A 25,000-nucleotide genomic window follows, 5' to 3' on the forward strand; every position below is an offset into this window, starting at 1 on the left:
GAAAGATCTCAGTGAGGCATCAGTGTCTCTGAGCTTTACACTGGTTTTAGCAGCTGAAAGATCTCCGTTGAGAAGTCGGACACCGTGTACCTCAACGGGGTTTTTTTTTTTTGAGCGTTTTTATCACTTTTGTGGACGAAGAGAAGGAATTCTCAGAGGAATGGAGAATCCATGTCGTTTTGGCAGGCCGGGAACAATCTTTTCATTCTCTAGAGTAACAGGAACAGAAGTCTAGTGTTCGTCTTCTGTTGTACAATGACTGCGACAGGGGAATAAGTGAGCAAAGGAAAGGGGGAATGTATTGAAAGACACGACTGACCAAATCCTGTCAATGCATCACCTAATGGAAGCTGAATGAGAGACACAATACAAAAGCACAAATGCATTATTTACATCTTGAACTTAATGAAGTTTTAGTTAAATCATCTATAGCAGTTCCGTGACCGTGGAGAGCGAAGGTTGTAATATGTTGTAATTTTACTGTCCATAACTGAACTCAGTATGAGCAGAGCTTTCACTTGAGCCGAATATTAAAGGAGAACTCCGGCGCAAAATGAACCTTTGGTCTAATAAAACATTGGTACCTAGTCAACCGTTCTCTGAGATTTGTTTTCATGATAATCGAATGTAAAGAGTTTTATCTCTAAAACTGTTTAGCGTATAACGCTAGTAATGGGGGCATATAATAAGTAAAAAGAAATCGCTAGTTTATACCACTAACAAGGCTCAAAATAGCCCCACACGAACACAGTAACATAATGAGGGTCTCTACATGCAAAACGAAGCATTGAGAACTTTGTAAGTGTACAGACCGTTTAATAAGAAGATAAAGATAAAGACAGTCCACTTCGTGTATACAGACAGGAGCCATCTTTGGAAAACAGTCTCGACTAATCAAACCACGAACGCCATTCATACAGTTCAGCTCACTTAGGACGTCGTTCGTGGTTTGATTAGTCGAGACTGTTTTCCAAAGATGGCTCCTGTCTGTATACACGAAGTGGACTGTCTTCATAAAATATCTTCTTATTAAACGGTCTGTACACTTACAAAGTTCTCAATGCTTCGTTTTGCATGTAGAGACCCTCATTATGTTACTGTGTTCGTGTGGGGCTATTTTGAGTCTTGTTAGTGGTATAAACTAGCGATTTCTTTTTACTTAATAGATGCCCCCATTACTAGCGTTATACGCTAAACAGTTTTAGAGATAAAACTCTTTACATTCGATTATCATGAAAACAAATCTCAGAGAACGGTTGACTAGGTACCAATGTTTTATTAGACCAAAGGTTCATTTTGCGCCGGAGTTCTCCTTTAAGGGTCTATGACGATTTTTGTATGACGAGCCAAAAATTGGCGGCCATCTTGAATTTGAAGGTCAAATCAATAAATCTACATCATTTATGAATTTCTTGACCCAAATAGTCTCAGAAACCATGTATTATTGCAGCACTGTGGGCAAAACCATTAAAAAGTAAATTTTTTCAGCTTGGCCGACGGCAGCCATTTTAGATATCGGGCTCTCACAAAAGTTCCCCACATTTTGTGAGGGTCACCCCGGGCTAATTTTTTTCTTTAACCTTTATAGATGACAAATCCAGTGAGAAACGAACCTTCGCTCTCCACGGTCACGGAACGGCTATAGATGACCCAAATATTTAGCGCATCCATAAAATGTGCATCCAGATTATGCAAATTATATATTAACAAACCATTTGAAATGCTCTGACCTTTATGCTGCGTTCAGTGGACCGTAAATGAAAATGAGATTAATATGTCTGGCCTTAGAGCAAAGCACTACACGACAATGTTATAGAGGCTGAATCTTGGCGTGGCAATTCAGAAAAGCCATTAATCTTCGAAACAACAGCCGGTTTCAATACTGAATGGAAATCTGCACAGGAACATTGATACGTTCTTGTGACTAAGAGTTATAAATGTAGATGTTTCACTTAATAATAAAAAAATATGGTAACACTTTATTTTACAATGTCCTTGTTATATGTTAGATGTAGTTAATATAGTAATTACTATAAATTGTGCATAATTACATGCAACTAACCTTAACCACACCCTATAGTAAGTACATGTAATTAGTTATTATTACTCAGTACTTCAATGTGTAATTACACTGTAACACGGACAGTGCATTTTGTTTTATATTTCAAATATTATATTATTTGAACCAAAAAATTATAAAATTGTCAGTCTAACAGATTCACAAATTGGTTTGAATTACTCTTGATGATCAAATTAATTACATTTAAATTACTGTAAAAGTCATGGAATTTGTTTGTGAAAAATTATGTTAATAAAACATTACTGATTTGCTTGTGGATAAAAGCTATGGAAGAGGATTAGGGCCAAGCTAAGCAATAATAAAAAAATAAAACCATCTCGAGATTAAAGTCATTATAATGCTAAATTAAACTCGTTAAATTTTGAAAAAAAAGTCAAAATACAATCTTGAGAATAAACTCATTAATTTCGAGAATAAAGTCGTTGTGTTTCGAGAAAAAAGTCGAAATACAATCTTGAGAATAAACTCATTAAATATCGAAAATAAAGTCGTTGTGTTTCGAGAAAAAACTCGTTAAATTTCGAGAAAAAAGTCGAAATACAATCTTGAGAATAAACTCATTAAATATCGAGAATAAAGTCGTTGTGTTTTGAGAAAAAAACTCGTTAAATTTCGAGAAAAAAGTAGAATTGTGAGAATAAACGACTTTATTCTCGAAATTTAATGAGTTTATTCTCACGATTATTTCTACTTTTTTCTCGTAATTTAACGATTTTTTTTTCTCAAAACACAACGACTTTATTCTCAAAATTTAATGAGTTTATTCTCAAGATTGTATTTCGACTTTTTATTTTTTATTTAACGAGTTTAATTTCGCATTATAATGACTTTAATCTCGAGATGGTTTTATTTTTTGTATTATTGCTTGGCCCTAATCCTCTTCCGTAAAAAACAGCTTCAAACTGATTGAGAAATAATTTTTAAAAAGCAATTTTTGTATAATTTATGAGCTTTTTTTATTAAAATGGCCATTCATATTTACAAAAACTGTTAAAAGCACAAATGACATTATAAAATGCATATAATACCATATACAGTAAGAAAATATAACATGGTAAATTAGGTTAACATTCATGATGATACGTAATATCTTCTTTTGGTAAAAACAACTCTTATTCATAGTTTTAAAATAGCATAAAAATCAAAACAACTGCACAAAAAAAGGCAAAAATGCGAAGATATCTGTGATAAGTTCAACCATAAGCATATTTATCTGCCACCGCCCTGTCGTTCGGTGTGATCTGTCCACTCAGCTTCATCAGCAGCTTCACGATGAGGCCGGCCTGGGGAGAAAACCAAGACCATAAGCTCGGGTTTCGCGTCGTCACGTGACTGTCGAGATGCAGAGAGAGACTCGTACCTGTTTGGTGTGTACGACAAAGTTCTTCTTGTTCTCCAGACTGTGTATTTGGACGTATTGGTCGGCCTGACCGAGCTGCCACATAAACGTCCCATACTCCAGACTGAGATGAAGCACCTGATGTATAAAATATAAAAGGTTTGAGGGACATAATCCACGTAAAAGCATCTGTCGGTGTGATTTAAAGTGCCCCGATTATGCTTTTTCAGATATGACCTTTCACGTAGTGTGTAATGAAGCTGTTTGTGAATGTAAAAGCTCTGCTTCAAAACTCAAATTTTGTGTCTCAAAGGTGAACAGGGTAATTTTTTTAACTAGTAGATATCACCATGAATCTTTCCCAGTTGATTACCTACATTAAGATGAGAAAGAAATGTATTACAGGTTTTCTGTAATTTAATGTTTAAATATGCAAATTAGGCATTATCTAATTAAATATGCACTAATTTGCATATATTTTAGTATTGGATAAAGCCAGGTTCAAAATTCTTTTTTCATTGTGTTCACATATTAGATGGGAAAAAATTACAGAGGGATTATCTACGTTTGTTATCCTCTAAGTCAGAATATACTGTCAATAGCCTTAAAAAAAAGATTTTCGCCATGTTTTTTTGGAATAAAATGTTATATAAATCAGGCTAGGAATAATATATTTACAAATCCCTCAACAAGACTGGACAGTTTGGTGTATATAGTGCTACTGAAGTGGAGATTTCAGACTTGGAGTATGAGAGAAAATTCATTTTGAGAAAACGGGCTTTAAAGATTTAGCATCAGCCAATGAGATTGCGCATTAAGAGTTAAATCCCCCCCCTTTTACTTTCACGGTTGGTTGCTGATAAAAAGGAAATTACCATTTTTTTTCACCACAAGTCTGAAAGAAGACATGTTATTGAAGACAAATATCCCAAAATCTCAGAATTGACCAGTGAAAAACCCCCAATGTTTTTGCCTGCCGTGTCTCGCCTTAAAGAAACGAGTCGTCAGTAATTACAGTCGATGTTCATTTTTAATGTTAACGTTACTGCCCCGATAAAAAAAATGTGGTTTATATATTAAAGCTGATAAATAATGTAGTATTTCCTTCAGCTGAGACGCTTCAGATGCGCACTTGTTCATCATGTTGGTTTTGAATTTCTTGAAATATGACTGGAATCACTTTGAAAAGGATATCGGCTACATAAAATGATAATGAGGATATTATAATTGTGTGCTTGGGACATGGCTTTTAATGGGGAGACTTTTGTTTTTATTTGGATTTAGATTTATCAGCCAACATATCGGTTATCGGCTTTCAAATATAAAAAATTATCGGTATCGGCCAAAATATGCAAAAATAGCAAATATGTAACAAATTTGGGTTACACTTTATTTTAAGGTGTCATTGTTAAAGTGTAATTATATATTTAAGGACTGACTAATATTATTAAACTACATGTACTTACTATAGGGTTAGGGTAGAATTAGGGTTTGGTTGAGGGTTAGTTGCCTGTAATTATGCATAATTTACTGTTAATACTATGGTAAGTACATGTAACATATGTAACAAGGACAATGTAAAATAAAGTGTTACCCAAATTTGCATAATTCCAGTCTATGGTTTTTATTGACCCTGAAACACTGTAGTTGCAGCCGAGACTGGAAGAGTTTGGTTCAGGTTGTCGCCATGAGACTAAATCTTCAAACTAACCGTTTTCAGACTATTTGAGAGATGAGGCGATGCTGAATGTATATTATAAAAAAGTGTTTTTTGACCTTGGATGCATGTAAATCTATTGCAGGAGACTCAAAAACAGAATTCGGAGCATTATAGTAGCATGCTATTTAAGTAATTAGCATTAAAATCTCACTTTTGTCTCCATGTTCATTAGATGCAAGCCTTTGGTGTTCACACCCACATAGACTCGGATGACCTTGTGTGTGCTGGAGCTGGCCTTGGTGAACACCTGTCCGGTGAAGAAAGCCGCTCCATATGTGGGAATATCCCAACAGTTTTGCAGGAAGAGCCTCTGGAGGTGGTGCATCTCTTTACTCACGCCCTCGCTAGTGCTCAAACTCTACACACACACCAAGATTTGAGGAAATCAGAGCAGGTTCAGATAAATACAAACATTTATACATAGAGCCCAACATTCAAAAGTTTGGGGGTCAGTAAGATATTTAAAAAAATAATAATTGGTAACACTTTACAATAAGGTTCATTAGTTACTAACAATGAGCAATACATTTGTTACAGTGTTTATTAATCTTTGTTAATGTTAGTTAATAAAAACGCAGCTGTTCATTGTTTGTTCATGTTAGTTCACAGTGTATTAATTAATCCTAACAAATACAACCTTTGAGTTTAATAACGTATTAGTAAAGGTTGAAATTACCATTAACTAAGATTTATAAATGCTGTAGAAGTATTGTTCGTTCTTAGTTCATGTTAACTAAGGTAGTTAACTAATGAACCTTATTGTAAAGTGTTACCAAGTAATTAATACTTTTTTTATTTAATACGGGTATGTTTCAAATTGATCAAAAGTAACAGTAAAGACATTTATAAAGTTACAAAAGATTCCTATTTTAAACATTCTAATCATCAAAGAATCACGGTTTCCAAAAAGTCTGAAGCGGCACGACTGTTTTCAACACTGATAATAATCATAAATGTTTCTCGAGCATCAAATCATCATATTAGAGTGATTTCTGAAGGATCATGTGACACTGAAGACTGGAGTAATGATGCTGAAAACTCAGCTTTAATCACAGGAATAAATTATATCAGTTATTTTAAATTATTTCACACTATTTTACTGCCTTGGTGAGCAGAAGAGACTAATTATATATCTCACTGACCAGCAATACGCATTATGTGAAATAAACACACCTTGTACTCGTGAAGTATCCTGTTAGTCCAGTGATGCGCTTTGCTCTTGACCTTTGAGATTGGAACGATGGATTTCAGGTTTTCCTCACTGCATTAAACAAAAAAACATATTCCCATGTCCTTTACCACTAACACTGAAAACAGTAACTGTGAATACAGGTGAAACTCGAAAAATTAGAATATGTTGCAAAAGTTCATTTATTTCAGTACTTCAACTTAAAAGGTGAAACTAATATATTATATAGACTCATTACATGCAAAGAGAGATATTTCAAGGCTTTATTTGTTATAATTGTGATGATTATGGCTTACAGCTTATGATTCAAAATTAGAATATTGTGAAAAGGTTTTCATAAGCTGTAATCCATAATCATCAAAATTATAACAAATAAAGGCTTGAAATATCTCACTTTGCATGTAATGAGTCTATATAATATATTAGTTTCACCTTTTAAGTTGAATTACTGAAATAAATGAACTTTTGCACCATATTCTAATTTTGAATTTGGGGTTTTCATAAGCCATAATCATTAAAATTATAACAAATAAAGGCTTGAAATATCTCACTTTGCATGTAATGAGTCTATATAATATATTAGTTTCACCTTTTAAGTTGAATTACTGAAATAAATGAACTTTTGCACCATATTCTAATTTTGAATTTGGGGTTTTCATAAGCCATAATCATTAAAATTATAACAAATAAAGGCTTGAAATATCTCACTTTGCATGTAATGAGTCTATATAATATATTAGTTTCACCTTTTAAGTTGAATTACTGACATAAATGAACTTTTGCACCATATTCTCATTTTTCGAGTTCCACCTGTATGTGTTGCTGAGGACTGAGCTACATACTTCAGAAAGCCCTGTTTGTGCTTCTTGCTGTCGTAGTTCCCGTATATGATCTGCAGGAGGAGGCTGGCCAGCGTGATGAGTTTGCTGTCGGACGCTGATAGAAAGCCTTTGAGGAGACAGTGACGAGCTTCATCAAAGAGGATGAGGATGGACAGCGGATCTTCAACCTAAGGTGGAAACTTACATTCATGTCACAGATACAAGACTTTAACCATCGATGTGGATCAGGTGACTGAGCACAAACAGTGCACTCGTATAACTTATGAATGGGAGAAAGTGCAACACGAAATATAAGCACTATATAGTGGACTATATAGTGAGCTCGCCATTTTGTAGTGCTGTCCGAATGTATAGGGATGATTATTATACCCTATATAGTCCACTCAATGTATCCCAGAATGCATTTTGAAAAGTAGTGTACAAGCGATGGTCACTAACCCAAGCCCTACATACCATCATGCATTGCGCTGATCGACCTATCAGCATCATCTTCATCTTTAACTTACGTCTCGCTAGCGTAGCAAGAACAGCACGTCGTTTTCTGTGTCTAGAAATCCTGTTTCTTTTGCTAATCCGCAAAATCTTCTGAATCACGAGAACAAACAAACAAAAAATATAAATATTGAGTGGCATCTCCACAGAGTCTAAAAGCTGTTTTATTAAGAGTATTATGAGCAAGATATTTGATAACGTAGATCTGTTTTGTTTTTTCCTAATGTCGACAGGCAAGAGAAAACGGTGTGGCGCGAAAATGAAAATATATGAAATATGTGTATTAATTTTATTTATGTTTATAAGTTATAATCATGTGTGGAGTAACGCATTATAACAGAAACGGCCAGAAATGACTTTTAATTTTACAATTTTGGAGAAATAAGCTCAATATAATGTAATGTATTTATAAAAAATATATCTATTTAGCCCAGAGCTGGCTCGGCACAGCTGACAGATGATGGCGCGTTTAAATAGTGCCACAGTAATGACGTATTCAACGGCGCCGAGAGACGATCGAGTAGTGTCCGAAAGTGGTGTTTCTATTATGCTGGTGAGCTCACTATATAGTGCTCTACTCCCTAACCTCTATGTAGGGGGTAGTAGGGAGTAGTGGTTTGAGTGGAGATTTCGGACACAGCCATAGTGTATGCGAGTCACGCCCATCGAGTGGCAAAACGACTGAGTGGCAGCATTGGTTTTCAGTGTGAACGTCGTGAAAAACACACAAAACGCATCTAAAACCGGGAAAGAGCTTTGAGATTGACTTGTACAACTAGATTTGACAAGAAATCTGAGGCGTATTTTTACACACTGCCGAAAACTACAGAACAGAGAAGCAAATGGATCGCTGCGATTCACAGAAACAACTGGATCCAGGCAGAGAAAGCTGGATTTGCAGTTATTATTTTGTCAATATGCTGAATTTAGAGGTAAAATCATATCCTATATATTGAATTGTTGTTATATCAATTGAATATTTACCATTGTACAGGTGAAACTCGAAAAATTTGGATATAATTTTGATGATTATGCTTTACAGCTTATGAAAACTTTTCACATATTCTAATTTTGAATTTGGGGTTTTCATAAGCTGTACGCCATAATCATCAAAATTATAACAAATAAAGGCTTGAAATATCTCACTTTGCATGTAATGAGTCTATATAATATATTAGTTTCACCTTTTAAGTTGAATTACTGAAATAAATTAACTTTTTGCACGATATTCAAATTTTTCGAGTTTCACCTGTATATTCTGCATAATTGGATGTTTTTAAATAAACACTGACAAAAAACTATACTGCTTTTAAGGCTGGACAATATGATGATAACATTAATTATCATACATTAATAACATTAATATAAGTGATCAAATGGTTTTAGACCTACTTATATTGTATATAAAGAGTTTTTCTGACTTTTTATCTCAGAATTCAGACGCAATTGCGAGTTATAAAGTCAGAATAGCGAGTTTATTTCTTGTAATTGTGAGTTTATATCTCGCAATTCTAAGAAATAAGTTAGAATTACTATGTAAACTCGCAATTGTGTGATTAAAAAGTTGCAGTTATGTTTTTAAATGTTTTATTCTGTGGCGGAAACAAGCTTCCATTGTTCTCCGCATGAAAGACCCACGACTGGTAGATCAACATTTCATCAACATCAACATTTTAACCGTGACGAGATGATTGACAGGAGGCATGAGACTGTGTGACGGTTCGTTAAAGACAATTATGATGAAGTAGCATGTCTACTCTTCTACTACACACTCAAAAGTATGCACTTTTCCTTCACAAAAACACATTTAGGGCATGGTATGAGTAGTTTCCTTGAAAGGGACTTTGGTAAAGATTGAGAAAAGATATTGACGGTGTGGCAGAAACCTTTTTTTCGATCTCCAAGGGCAGCCGAACATCTCTGCGCAGGAATAGCTGTGGGGTTTCCCGTTGTGGATCGAGAGCCGTGAGATCGGTCACTATCTCGGTCCAGATCCGTAAGTGTTGCAAGGGCTTGTGGTACGGCTTCAGCTGCAGACCTACACAACACGACAGAGGAAAAGCATGAAGGAATATCAGATATCTGCGTTTTCAGGAGTCGTCAGGTGTAGTGTCGTCTAATTTAAAAACGTGCCGCTTTGAGCGCTGTTGAGAGAATCATAAACACTTCTGATTGGCCGCTGTGTTCACGAGCTCATCGGATATGTCTGTGATGCAGAATTGAATTTGAATTCAAGGAAGCAGAATTGCAATTCAATAAAAATTCAAAGATATTCATATACATATTTTAAGTGAAGTGTTTAACAATGAAGTTTATAGTATATGTCAGATATGATTGCATTACATATTCTATAAATTATAGTAGTTTGAACTACTTGTACAGATTACATTAACAGGAAATGTTTTCCCCCACAATGAATGTTAAAAGCTCGTCACAGAATAAATAATTAAGTTTGATTTATTGTAATTGTAATTTTGTGGAAAATGATTCTTTAATTACTATAGCAAATCTTTAGAAAAAAAAATTGAGGTTGACATTTGTTTTTATACATATATATATATATTTATTTATTTTAGAACAAAATGTATGCAGGGTTGAGGAGTGACTAGTTACGTGTAATGAAATTATGTTATTAAATTACAAAATTAATGTAATTGTATTTAGTTGTATTACTGAGGTAAAATGTGTAGTTCAATTAGTTACTAATCAAATTAAAAGGAAATTGCTTTACATTGATAAAGAAATCCAAATAAAATAATCCAAACCATAATTATAATGGGTAACTTATAACAGTAAGCAATTACATTTCCAAAGTAACACTGAGTGTTTGTGAGATTTAACACATTCTTTCCAATTTCCAATTCAAATTCAACTTCCTGTGGGGCGGAGTCAATTCAATTCAAATTCCAACAGAGTGCCCAAGCCCCTCCCCTTCCGGTCGACCACCATGGGACCTTATTTCGGAAAAAATTGTATGGTAGTCAATGGCGAGAGACAACAAATATTGTGATCTCGCAGTTTGATGTAAAACTGTTGAGGTATAAGACTGTGAAAATACGTAATTACAAAGACTACAAACCCAAAAGGCGCACATTTTCTCTCAATGAATGAAGCTAACTTTACTGAAGCTAACTTTACTAAAGCTAACTTTACTGAAGCTAACTTTACTGAAGCTAGCTTTACTGAAGCTATCTTTACTGAAGCTAACTTTACTGAAGCTAGCTTTACTGAAGCTAACTTCACTGAAGCTAACTTTACTAAAGCTAACTTTAACTGATGCTAACTTTACTGAAGCTAACTTCACTGAAGCTAACTTTACTGAAGCTAACTTTACTGATGCTAACTTTACTGAGCTAACTTTACTGATGCTAACTTTACTGAAGCTAACTTTACTGATGCTAACTTTACTGAAGCTAACTTTACTGAAGCTAACTTTACTGAAGCTAACTTTACTGAAGCTAACTTTACTGAAGCTAACTTTACTGAAGCTAACTTTACTGAAGCTAACTTTACTGAGCTAACTTTACTGATGCTAACTTTACTGATGCTAACTTTACTGAAGCTAACTTTACCGAAGCTAACTTTACCGAAGCTAACTTTACTGAAGCTAACTTTACAGATGCTAACTTTACTAAAGCTAACTTTACCGGAGCTAACTTTACCGAAGCTAACTTTACTGAAGCTAACTTTACTGAAGCTAACTTTACCGAAGCTAACTTTACTGAAGCTAACTTTACTGAAGCTAACTTTACTGAAGCTAACTTTACTGAAGCTAACTTTACTGAAGCTAACTTTACTGAAGCTAACTTTACCGAAGCTAACTTTACTGAAGCTAACTTTACTGAAGCTAACTTTACTGAAGCTAACTTTACCGAAGCTAACTTTACTGAAGCTAACTTTACTGAAGCTAACTTTACTGAAGCTAACTTTACCGAAGCTAACTTTACTGAAGCTAACTTTACTGAAGCTAACTTTACTGAAGCTAACTTTACTGAAGCTAACTTTACTGAAGCTAACTTTACTGAAGCTAACTTTACTGAAGCTAACTTTACCGAAGCTAACTTTACCGAAGCTAACGTCTGTCATTGTTTCTATAGTATTGCGTTATAATCGTAACGTTACGCCGTCATCGAGTGTTTTGTTCCAGACTGCACACACACGAGCAGCGGATCTCGCTCGTTGTTTCGCTTCCCGGGAGATGCAGTTCATTGAGCGATTTTCACATAAAACTAAATGTTACTCTTCTGTTTCATGACAAACTGCGACTTTCATAATTATCTTTTAAATTGACAAACATCATATGTGTAATTCAGGGCACAGTTCAGACGGAATAAAAAGATAAGTTGTCTCTCGCCATTGACTACCATACATATTTTTTCCGAAATAAGGTTGCATGAGCCGGAAGCGGAGGGGAGGGGCTTAGGCTCTCTATTCATGAATTGAATGGAGGCCAATTCTGAGATTCTGAATTCTGCACAAGCCTGCTGTGATTGGCTACAAGAGCACACGGAAGTGTTTGAAAGTGTTTTGAAAGCACAAGCAGGACCGATCCGCTGATAGACGCCTGCTTTCAAACGCTCGCGTGTGTATCTGTGTAAGCGCTCGCTGGAGAGCGTCATTGATGTATATTTACAACATGTCTTTGAAGCGCTGATCATTGTAGCCAATCACAGACATATTTGATGAGTGCATGAACAACGGCCAATCAGAAGTGTTTATGATTCCGGTCAACAGCGCTCAAAGCGCCACATTTTTGTATCGACTTGGTACCGAAGGCGGTACTCTTAACCATAGATATCCATAATAAAGGCTAGATGTCTTACGGCGGAGTCTCTATCGTCAATCGTCATCACCGGCGGCCATCTTGTCACAGGCAAGCTTTCTGGCGGGCTCTGGGGTGCCTGATGTAAGATGAGTGATCAGCACGAACACAAACACTCTTATCTCGTTGAAATCTTGACGGATTTACAAACGGTTTGGTTTCTTACAAACGTTATTAACGCGTGGCTATAATTCTGGATGATTATTTATTTATACACTTATTATTCATAAGTGTGCAGTGACATAACTACATCTCGGACGTTTATAACAAACCAAACCGTTTGAAAATCGGTAGAAAATTGAGCAAGTTATGGTTATTTAAAAAGCACATGCACCATTAAAACACAATGTTACGAGTGAGCGAGCTGCCTGTGGCAAGATGGCCGCCAGTGCGGACGTCGACCTCCATTGGCCAGCAGCACGGGCGAGACAGCTAGCCTTTATTATGGATATCTATGCTCTTAAGTACCACTAGTCCGGTGTGGTGGTCTCACTGAGGTTCTCTGAGCAGATCCAGATGGTGAAGTACTGCTGTGTCTCCTGAGAGAGTCTCATGCCCTCCATGATCTGCTGCACTGTCGTGTTGTTCCCGTGTTTCAGTTCCACGGAGCGGTACGATCCATCCATGCGGTAAATTCTCACCTTCTCGTACTGAAACAAACCAGAAGGGTCAGCTTAGCAGGACTTCACATCGCAGCGCTGATGCAGAACGCTGTGGTTTCGCACTCACTGGTTTGTTGTTGGCTTGCTGAAGGAGTTTCACCGACTCCTCCCAGTTGTTCTGCTTGTTTTCTTCACACAGTTGAAGAGGGGATCGCTTCTGTTGGTCCTCAATGTGCTTAAAATAACAAGGGACAGCATTTATATATACATATAATATATATGTTTTTATTACAGAACCTTTCATTTTTAAGTTATTTATTTATTGTGTGTATATATGTATATATAAATAATAAACTATTTTTTTTAAATAATTTAAATATAATTTAATATTTATATAATACAATTTTTTTTTTTTTTTACAAAATCTCTGCAAATATTAACATTCCACACTATTAACAATATTATATTATGTTTTTAATATACATTTTGTATATATATATATATATATATATATACACATTTTGTATATATAAAAATATATATATATTAATATATATATATATATATTTTAAAATCTTTAATAAGTTATTATTTTCAATTTGTATACATATACAGGTGAAACTCAAAAAATTATAATATGGTGCAAAAGTTCATTTCAGTAAATCAACTTAAAAGGTGAAACTAATATATTATATAGACTCATTACATGCAAAGTGAGATATTTCAAGCCGTTATTTGTTATAATTTTGATGATTATGGCTTACAGATATGAAAACCCCAAATTCAAAATTAGAATATTGTGAAAAGGTTTTTATAAGCTGTAAGCCATAATCATCAAAATTATAACAAATAAAGGCTTGAAATATCTCACTTTGCATGTAATGAGTCTATATAATATATTAGTTTCAGCTTTTAAGTTGAATTACTGAAATAAATGAACTTTTGCACAATATTCTAATTTTTCGAGTTTCACCTGTACATATATACACATATACACACACACATCTCAATGAATAAATAAAAAATTGAAGGTTTTTAAAGTTTCTCTAACAAAAAAAATATATATATATTTAAAACAATAAAAAATTCTATATTTACAAAAACTCATAGCAAACAAACATTCTACACTACATGAAAAACGATATATACTAAAAAGGAATACCAGTTGTTTTAAAATGCTGCAAGTGAATTTGTGCATCACATTGTAATGTACAGTATTCAAAAATGGAAATTAATTTACTCTCATGTTGGATTAATCTTTAAAAACACTTTTAAAGATTAATCCAACATGAGAGTGAAGGCAAAGGCAATAATCTGAATGTAGAAACGTTGGGGAAGTGAGATATAAAAGACTGTGTTCCTCACTCGGTCGATCTCGGGATTCTGCAGGAGTATCTGCACGATCTCTGCATGCCCGCCGACGGCTGCGAAGTGCAGAGGAGAGCTCAGCTGCCCGTTCAGCAGGTTCGGGTTGCAGTTCCCCTTCTCTAACAGGAGCTTGGTGGCCTCCAGCTTCCCATGCCTGGAGTCAGAGGACAAGCATACTGATGTCATGGGGCGCTGTACACCTGGCCACTTCATGCGCTTTCTCAGAGATATCGGATTTATCAAAACGATTCCATTTACACCTGGTCACATAAGTTCATTTATTTCAGTAATTCAACTTAAAAGGTTAGTTCACCCAAAAATGTGGATCCGCGTCCACAACAGAACCGGAACACAATACAATGCTGAATAAAGTCTGAGTTTTTGTTGTTTTTGGACCAAAATGTATTTTCGATGCTTCAACACACTCTAACTAACCCACTGATGTCACATGGACTACTTTGATGATGTCTTTATTTCCTTTCTGGACAAGGGCAGTATACCGTACACACATTTACAATGGAGGGACAGAAAGCTCTCGGACTAAATCTAAAATATCTTAAACTGTGTTTCGAAGATGAACAGAGGTCTGACGGGCTTGGAACGACATGAAGGAGAGTCATTAATGACATCATTTTCATTTTTGGGTGAACTAACCCTTTAAAAAAACATTGATATATACCAGCATGCATAATGAATGGGAGCCCAGTGGTCACTGTCCAGCTGTTTAACGGAGAAGCCGCTGTCCAGGAGTTTGGCCAGAAGCTCAGTGTCTCCTTCACAGGCGCTGCGGTGCAGAGGGAAGTCGTCCACCCACTGGCGCTCTCTACAGGACACACAGAGGAACCACACAACCGCGTGTTACACCTCATTCTCAAAGTCCAATAACATTGTCCAATACAACAGTAGACTGTTGGGTTAGGGTTTGGGTTAGTACTTAAAAAAGTTACTTAAATATCATTTAATATTTATATATACATAATAAAAAAAAATATTTTTTACAAAATCTCTTTGCAAATATTAACATAATATATATTTTTTTCTTTTATATATATATATATATATATATATATATATATATATATATATATATATATATATATATATATTTAAAAATCTTTAATAAGAATCATTACACTTTATTTTGATTATCCATTAATTTAGAGTATTAGTTGCTAAGTTAAAGTTTGTGTTAGTAGAATAAATGCATGCAAAGTTACTTAAATATAATTTATGATTTATTAGGCCTGTCAAACGATTAATCGCGATTAATCGCATCCAAAATAAAAGTTTGTGTTTACATAATATATGTGTGCGTACTGTGTATAGTTATTTTTTAATACATAAATACCCACACATGCATGTGTATTTAAGAAATATGTGCATGTATATACTGTATAAAGACTGAATGTAGCCTATATATAATGTATATTTTATATAAATATAAACATTTTATATATAAATAACATATTTTTCTTAAATATATACGTGTGCATTTATATACAAAATAATTATACACAGTACACACACATATATTATGTAAACACAAACTTTTATTTTGGATGCGATTAATCGTTTGACAGCCCTAATATTTATATATACATAAATATATATATATTAAAAAAATCTCTTTGCAAATATTCAAATTCCACACTATTAACAATATTTTATTATGTTTTTAATAGTATGTATGTATGTATATATACACAGGCGAAACTCGAAAAATTTTAATATCGTGCAAAAGTTACAATTTTGATGATTATGGCTTCTTATGAAAACCCCAAATTCAAAATCTTAGAAGATTAGAATATTACATGAAATCAATAAAAAAAAGGATTTTAAATACAGAAATGTCGGCCCTCTGAAAAGTATAATCATGCATATGTATATAGTTATATATACTAAATATATTAGTTTCACCTTTTAATTTGAATTGCTGAAATACATGAACTGTTGCATGATATTCACATTTTTTGAGTTTCACCTGTATATATATATATTAAAATATAATTTAAACAATGTATTAATTTAAGGCAGAAACAATGAGCTCATTGAAGTAATGAATACTTGTTTGTTAACATATGATTATGGCATATAGAAAATTGTATAGTATTTGATAAAGTCTGATTATTAGCAGCCTAATAGTGTCATACACAGAGCGTCAGGATAGTAAACGTAAAACAAATATACTGACTTGTCTTCTGTGACGCTGGTCATGCTGTGCTGCCATTTGTCTCTCTTTGGAATCTGGATTTTGGAGTAATCTGGCGCTCCCAAACCAAAGTAAGGGTTGATGATGACTTTGTCCACCTTTAGGCAAGAGTTCAAATCGTGTTATGTATTCAAAATATCAATTAAAAAGGTATTGCACATGACAAACAACTACTGAGTATAATTTGACAACATGCATAATCTTATATAAACTACCGTTCAAAGCTTTGTTTTTTTTAAATTATGTTTTTGTAAGAAGTGTGTCATGCTAACCAAGGCTGTGTTTATCAAAAATACTGTAAAAACAGTGAAATATTAAAATTTTAAATAACTGTTTTCTATGTGAATATATTTTAAAATGTAATTTATTCCTGTGATCTGAATTTCCAGCATCATTACTCCAGTCTTCAGTGTCACATGATCCTTCAGAAATCACTCTAATATGATGATCTGATGCTGAAGAAACATTTATGATTATTACAGTTTTTTACAATCACTTTGCTACTATTTTCAGAACCTTGATGTCATTTTTCAAAACTCTAGACACAAAACTCAAAACGATAATCACTTGTAACACAGGCTGTCTAATGTTCAAAACATTGCATTGTGCATTCACATCTTTAAAGAAATCTTGCACTTGCACAATCATTGGTTCAAAAAACAAATTAACTGTGAAATACCATTGAAACATAACTATAGATCACCCACACACAAGCAACCGATAGTTTCACTGTGTCATTGTTCGTACTATCATTAAATATTGTAGAGCAAAATAGGTGATACAGGTTTCATTATGGTACTACATGTACAGTAAATACATCTCTGTAAAAGTACTGCAGTAGTAGAGAGAATATTACAGACACAGTGGAATCATTGTGAACAAAGTTTGTAATATATTGATGCAAAACACTACAGTACAATCACAACATGGTTTTTTGAATCAAAGCAAAAATAATTAGCTATGAAATAGAAAAGAAAAGACAGTACTGTAAAACATCAAATGCAGTGTTCCTCAACTTGCTGTAAGAAACTAAACAGGAGTGATTACTGTACTTCTACACTGTCATCAACTCTGTGTTGTGGATTTGGCCACAGGTTCTCATCTACATCACAATGGATGTTGGAAAATGACATCTTGGAAAAAACCTTTGGCATGGCGAGTCCAGGCCTGACACTGCTCTGCTGTGATTGGCAGAATTGGACACGCAGTTACAAGGGCCTGCATCTATACAGTACTGTACTGTCAATACTGTACATAGTCTGAAAAGGTGGTACAGTATTTGGCACCATAGACACAGTGTCTGATGAAGCATTACAGTATGATAAAATATTAGGCTACATCCATGGATATTGTAGTCTAATTGGTTCATGCCATGCTAATTGGTGACAATGAATCTCATTATCTTGAAACTTTCATGATTTACTGTAAACATGGAAGATTGTGTGTCTGTTTCCATACAACTATGCATTAAGAGTAATGCAACAGTTACTTATCATTTTGAGCAGTTGTATCAATTGATAGTTAGATCATTGTAAGGAAATGAATAGACACTCATTTGAAATGTAATGTGTGAATTGCCTTTTGAAATAGTAGTACTTTGATGTTAAGTTGTGTCATATTGAACAGGTGATCTTTGTTGAATGAACAAATGATCTAAGTTTTATGTGTATTGTATCCAAGCAATTGAGAAAAGGGTTAGAGTTTTGAAAAATGTGCTTTTTGATCATTGGTTGTGAGTTTTGTGTCTAGAGTTGTGAAAAATGACATCAAGGTTCTGAAAATAGTAACAAAGTGATTGTAAAAAACTGTATCAATGTTGAAAACAGTTGTGCTGCTTCATATTTCTGTATTTTTCAGGATTTTTTTGATGCATAGAAAGTTCAAAAGGACATGATAATTTATGTGATATATAAAACCTTTTGTAATGTTATAAACTAGTGCTGTCAAACGATTAAAATATTTAATCGCGATTAATCGCATTAATGTCATAGTTAACTCGCAATTAATCGCACATTTTTATCTATTCTAAATGTCTCTTCATTTCTTTTTGTCCCATTATTTTTTCTCATTTTAATGCTCTTAACAACATGGAAAAGTGGATCGGCTTGCTTTGTGCAAATGTTTTTTATTGAAAACAACACTGGCATATACAGTGTTCAATTTCACACTTGGAGCAAATAATCTCTCACACAATGTAACACTGTCCATCAATAAAAGGGTGAAAGAAATACTGACGAGGTCCTGATATTGACGAGGGGGCGGAGAATTCGCATCAGCTGTGTGTGCGTGTGTGTGTGTGTGCTTGGCCATCATCAAGTGGTATTTCAGACTGGACGTGCTGCGATGATGATGGCTCAGTTCACAACGGCAAAACACACAGATCACTTTGGTCTTGTCAATGGGACCATTTGGCAACTTTTTAAAAGTAAACTTTCAATTCAGAATCTTATTGGCATCCATTTCGGCGTCTCGCGCTCGTCATCCACTCAAAACGTAACGTTAACCTACTATTTGGCCGTCTCACAAGCCCAAACGAGTGTGTGCGTCGTGCCTGTTGTTGTTTCCGGTCTAGCTAGATCCGCTTGCTCTTTGGTCGACAAAGCAACAAAACGTCCTCACGCGGCGCAAACCATTGAAATGAATGGGGTTCATAGCGCAGCGCCGCGTCCGGTTGCAAAAGCATGTGGAAAAACGACAAAGTTTGCTAGGCCAAAAAGACTGTAAATCGCGCGATAAAAAAATTGACGCCGTTAAAATGGGTTTGCGTTAACGCCGTTAATAACGCATTTAACTGACAGCCCAAATATATATATATAACTAATGTGACCTTGTTTAATAATAAAAAAATAAAAACATCTTACGGACCCCAAATTTTTGTCTTGAATTATGAGCATGGTTTATTATGAATGCAACTTTTATCATAAAAGAAAGCCTCACTCTGTTAGTGTACTGCAGATCTGACCCATAGAGAGGGTTCTCGATGCACAAGTCAGCTTTTTCCAGGGACATCATCTTGCTCTTGATCTCCAGCGCCGTGTAGCCCATGTGGAGCGGGCCGTCCGGCTGCTTGCTCTCCACCGCATACGCCGGGTTACTCACGCTCGTCTTCACGCGGTCCACCGGAGCCGGCCGGAAGAGTGCAGGGATGGCGTGAGGCACAGCGTGTTGCTCTGCTAGCCACCTGACATAAACAGAGACAACAACTCAAGTGTATCTGTGTACCGTTATATATTTTAGTGTCTTTTTTGTCTCCCACTGTTTTGTAATGTATCTTAAAAAATATATACAGATGAAACTCGATGCAAAAGTTAATTTATTTCAGTAAATCAACTTAAAAGGTGAAACTAATATATTATATAGACTCATTACATGCAAAGTGAGATATTTCAAGCCGTTATTTGTTATAATTTTGATGATTATGGCTTACAGCAGTGAAAACCTTTTCACAATATTCTAATTTTGAATTTGGGGTTTTCATAAGCTGTAAGCCATAATCATCAAAATTATAACAAATAAAGGCTTGAAATATCTCACTTTACATGCAATGAGTCTATATAATATATTAGTCTCACCTTATAAGTTGATTCTTCTGAAATAAATGAATTTTTGCACCATATTCTAATTTTTCGAGTTTCACCTGTATAAAAAAAAATTACAGAGCTAACCTCATCAGTCAATAAACACGAGCTTTTAAATACCGCATGAATGCTGGAAACTGGACATTGTCCCAAAATTCGATGTATTGCTGAGTGAGAATTATTCATATTGAGAAGTTACGATTTATTAACAATGACAAGCTAGATATATTTTTGAAAATATGGAAGCCTGTTTTAGATCATTTGGGAATGTGATAACTTTATAGGGACGTCCCGCGTGACGTCACGCCATTTGGAGCAGCCATCTTGACGGTATAGAAAATGCTAAACCGCCGGTGATAATAGCTCGTCGCGAAATATTCATATCATGCCCGAGCGATGCTGTGCATTTGGATGCGATCAGATACGTGATCATACAAAAGGAATATCTTTATACCGTATCCCAAAAGAAACAAAACGGAGAAAAGTGGTTGGCGGCAATAAACAGGCAAAACGCATACATGCATTCCTAGATCAGTTAATTCGTTAGGCGGCGGCCTATTATCACATTACATTCTTTCGTTTTCAAATACCAAAAGCTGATCTTGTATTTTATTTGACACTTCTTATAAATCGTTAGAAACACAGGTTGAGACAAGTATAAAAAAGAATATATAGGCTATTATTTCGTTTTTCTTGGATCAAACTAGATTAAACAAATTCATTAAAGATACACTTAATTAGGGTGATCAACAGTCCTGTTTTACCAGGACATGTCCTGTTTTCACGTCCTGTCCTGGCCGTCCTGGCTGTTTTTTATAAAGTGATGAAAATGTCCTGCTTTTCAAAAAATTGCTTGGAAAGATCAGCTCTACAGCAAAATATAGATGGGCAAACAAGGACGAGGAAGAAAAACAGGATAAAGAGGAAGAAAACTAAAGATATAAATACATTTTGTTAGTTCGTTTTTGTAAGTTTGTGAGAGCTATTTTTGTTCAATTTGGAGGTATTTCTTTTAGTTATTTATCATTTATATATTTATTTTTCTAATACGGAAGAGACATTATTTCTATCATTATTTCATTGATTATTTTTTAAACCTGTCATAATAAAGCATGTTGAGTAACCTCTGAGAAGCCTATCTGAATTTGTGTCTTGTAATATAACAATTTTCTATCCATACAGAGGAGGCTACTTTAAATGTATTAATTAATAAGGCATCTTTGAGTAAATATCGAGTATCATTTGAGTAGCCTATCTGTTTGCCGGGAGTGTCCTGTTTTTTGGTAATCAAAATATGCACTTAATCTTGTTGGTGATTTTGTTTTGTGTTTTCCCCTGTAAACTCAGTTTAAAAATTATTACAGGTAGGCCTACTATAATTTGATGAAAAAAATACATTGACCAACCTTTGCGGTGATGATTGAAAAATAATTTTCTTTTAATGAAGCTTCGGGATTTTATTCACATGGGATGTGAATAAGGTAGCTGTAATGTCACCGAACTCAATGTCAGGAAGTTTTTCTACACATTTAATGCCTGTAAAAAGAACTTGTGGTGCTTCATATGGATATATGATTCCTAATTCCTTTATCTTCCTCTTGTATATTTATTTTTGTGATGCTAATAATAAGTGTGATGACATGACGTGGTGGGGGAAAAATCGATTCTGTTCAGTATCGAGATATTTTGTACCATGATTTTGCGCATGCAATTATATCAATACTGTAGCGCAAAGTATTTCAATATTTAGGCTAATTATACTAATAATTATATTATTAGTATAATAATATACTAATAATTATATTATTAGTATAATATACTAATAATATATATTACCCACGGTAATGGATCTATGAGTAGCCGACGGATGTATTCCGTCAAAATGGCTGACAAGCGGCTAGGGGTCACGTGACTGGGAGATCCCTATACTGGTTTTAAAACTGCATTATATCTTTGGGTAACACGTTACTTGAAGGGTGTGCATAAGACTGACATGACACCTTCATAATCATGGCATGACATGTCATGAATATGAAGGAGGTTTCATGCATGTTTATGACAACAGTCATTAAGTGTCATTCGCTCAATTATGACATTTTGAATGCAAATATGACATTGTTTGAGATTTCTTTGTTATGACAACTTGACATAAGCCAATACATCATAACCTGTCAGTGTATTGGTAATGACAACTTGACATTACCAAAACAACATAAATTGTCATAAACATGACATAGCAGATTATCAAACTTAAGAAAGCACTTAGCTTTATGGGTTATCATTACATTAAACTGTCAGGTGGTTGGTGTTGACATTGGCTGTCATGAGGCATTATAACTGTGTCATGAATATTTTTTGTGACCTCAACTACAGTGGTACACTTTTAATTTGTCATTAAAAGGTTATAATGCCTCATGACAGCCAATGTCAAAACCAACCACCTGACAGTTTAATGTAATGTTAACCCATAAAGCTAAGTGCTTTCTTAAGTTTGATGATTAATCTGCTATGTCATGTTTATGGCATATTTATGACAGGTTGTGTTGTCTTAGTAATGTCAAGTTGTCATGACAAAGACACTGACAGGTTATGATGTATTTGTTTATGTCAAGTTGCACTTAATGACATTACACACATTACACATTACACTTAATGACAGTTGTCATAAACATGCATAAACCCTCCTTCATATTCATGACATGTGTCATGTCATGATTATGAAGGTGTTATGTCAGTCTTATGCACACCCCTTCAAGTAAAGTGTTACCTATCTTGGTTATGCTTAATTTATTTACCTAACTATTAATATCTTGTTATGGTAGAATTTTTTTTCTTTCTCTTTTCTTCTATATTTTTGTCCCCACACCCTTCTGATGTTACCGCTGTGATCTTTATTTTACGTATCAGGGCTATTTAATTTATCTGTACCTACAGTTCCTTTATTTTTACACATTTGGTATACCATGCTATTGTTTCTTTTTTTTGGACCTATGTTCAGAAAAAACAAATGTCAAATTAGAAAACGAAATAAAATTTCCAAAAAAATAAATAAATACCACATGCATTCAAAATTAGAGTTTTGTGGCGTTTAGTCTGTCTTATAGCTTTGGGGTTTGTTAACTTAGCAAATAAACATATAAAACTTGAATTATTTCTCTCCCCAAAATAGACTTTTGTCCAATCAAATGCTCTTTAGAAGGAGAATGTCTCCTCCCCCTTTTACTACCTAGCTCTGAATAGCAATAGCCGATATTAAAGTGCCCTATTATGCTATTTTAAAGGTTCTTAATTTTGTTTTGGATCTCTTACAATAGTTTTACATGCATCCAAAGTCAAAAAACACTTTCATTTTCACATAATATACACTGCAGCATCACCTAAAGTCTGAAAACAGTTCATTTGAAGATTCAGTCTCTCTAAACTCCTCCTTTCCGAGAACCTGCTCTGCTCTGATTGGTCAGATGGCCCAGTCTGTTGTGATTGGTCAGAAACGAACGCTCATTAGCATATCTGAACCTCAGCTCTTGATCACAGTGATACGAACAGTAACGATGGCGTGGGTTTCACCGTATCAATCTCATCAAAGTGGATTTGCTTTGTCAGCAGAAAACAGCGTCTTCTCGACACGAACAACACGAACCGAACTCTTCCAGTCTCAGATACACTAGTTTTTGAGGGCGGGGCTAAGAGACACTGTTCAGCCAATGGGCTGCCATTATGCAAATTTGTTAGCATTGTTACGTAGATATGTTACGGATGTGAGACTGGAATTACTGACGTTGCAGATCTTTTAACATTCACAAACAACTATATTACACACTACACGACACTTTAAATCATGGTTCAAGGGTTGTGACCAAAACTAAAAGCTACTGGTTTAGGTAAAATAAACTTCGTCCTTCCCAACGTCCTGTTTCAACTGAAAATAGGCCAATGGAGGACAAGAAAATGGTCTTCATATTATCATAAAAAGACTCTAAAGTCCTATTTGCATGATTTTCGGACACTTTGGTGGTCAGCGATGATGTTCAAACTTACTTGTCCAGAGCGAGAAGCATCTTTGAGGTGGTGGAGGAGAAATGGGCACTGGTTTCACTACAGACACGCATAATGTCCTGAAGGCAGTAGAAACTGGGGCTCCCAGGGTGATAAACAGACTTGTTGTTTTCTATATTGAAATACAGACCATATTCACTTCAGCATTCACAGCCGAGATAAGCTACACAACTCACAGTTAAGGTGTATATCATAGTTTGGGGTCAGTGTGTGATTTTTTAAAGGTTTTATTCAGCAAGGACTCATTAAATTGATTTTTAAAAAAAGTGACAGTAAAGATTTTAACATTGTTAGAAATGTTTTTATTTAAAATAAATGCTGTTCTTTTGAACTTCCTGTAATAATAATAAAAAATGCTGAGCAGCAAATCATCATATTATACTGATTTCTGAAGGATTGAAAATTCAGCTTTGATCACAGGAATAAAATTACACTTTGCAATATATTCAAATAACAAAAAATTATTTTACTGTATTTTGATCATATAAATGCAGCTTTGGTGACTTTTTGTCAAAAGCATTAAAAAAAATCTCCAAAACATTTGAACAAATGTCATATGCAAATTAAAGTGAGTCATATATATATATATATATATATATATATATATACACACACAGGTGAAACTCGAAAAATTAGAATATCGTGCAAAAGTTCATTTATTTCAGTAAATCAACTTAAAAGGTGAAACTAATATATTATATAG

At 34.5% G+C, this 25,000-nt stretch overlaps 2 protein-coding genes across 2 annotated transcripts in view; both read right to left on the reverse strand.

The window, feature by feature from the left end:
- LOC130076309 (protein FAM167A-like) overlaps positions 1–406 on the reverse strand; it is a 3,551-nt gene extending 3,145 nt beyond the window's left edge. Inside the window, exon 1 of the mRNA XM_056241352.1 lies at positions 1–406. This exon is cut by the window's left edge and continues 616 nt beyond it. The gene's annotated coding sequence lies outside the window, so the exon portion shown is untranslated.
- A 2,862-nt stretch (positions 407–3,268) lies between these two features.
- krit1 (KRIT1 ankyrin repeat containing) overlaps positions 3,269–25,000 on the reverse strand; it is a 23,647-nt gene continuing 1,915 nt past the window's right edge. Inside the window, exons 5-17 of the mRNA XM_056241357.1 lie at positions 24,280–24,409; positions 19,601–19,844; positions 16,646–16,761; positions 15,134–15,277; positions 14,452–14,608; positions 13,214–13,321; positions 12,978–13,134; positions 9,549–9,700; positions 7,171–7,337; positions 6,313–6,400; positions 5,291–5,497; positions 3,441–3,557; positions 3,269–3,363 (exon numbers count right to left, since the gene is read on the reverse strand). Of these exons, the coding sequence (XP_056097332.1) occupies positions 3,274–3,363; positions 3,441–3,557; positions 5,291–5,497; positions 6,313–6,400; positions 7,171–7,337; positions 9,549–9,700; positions 12,978–13,134; positions 13,214–13,321; positions 14,452–14,608; positions 15,134–15,277; positions 16,646–16,761; positions 19,601–19,844; positions 24,280–24,409 (1,877 nt within the window). The 3' untranslated portion in view covers positions 3,269–3,273. The remainder of the gene's footprint in view (positions 3,364–3,440; positions 3,558–5,290; positions 5,498–6,312; positions 6,401–7,170; positions 7,338–9,548; positions 9,701–12,977; positions 13,135–13,213; positions 13,322–14,451; positions 14,609–15,133; positions 15,278–16,645; positions 16,762–19,600; positions 19,845–24,279; positions 24,410–25,000) is intronic.

This window comes from Rhinichthys klamathensis, unplaced genomic scaffold (genome assembly GCF_029890125.1).
Source record: "Rhinichthys klamathensis goyatoka isolate OS25496 unplaced genomic scaffold, OSU_Roscu_1.1 h1tg000637l_1, whole genome shotgun sequence".
Classification (NCBI taxonomy): domain Eukaryota; kingdom Metazoa; phylum Chordata; class Actinopteri; order Cypriniformes; family Leuciscidae; genus Rhinichthys; species Rhinichthys klamathensis.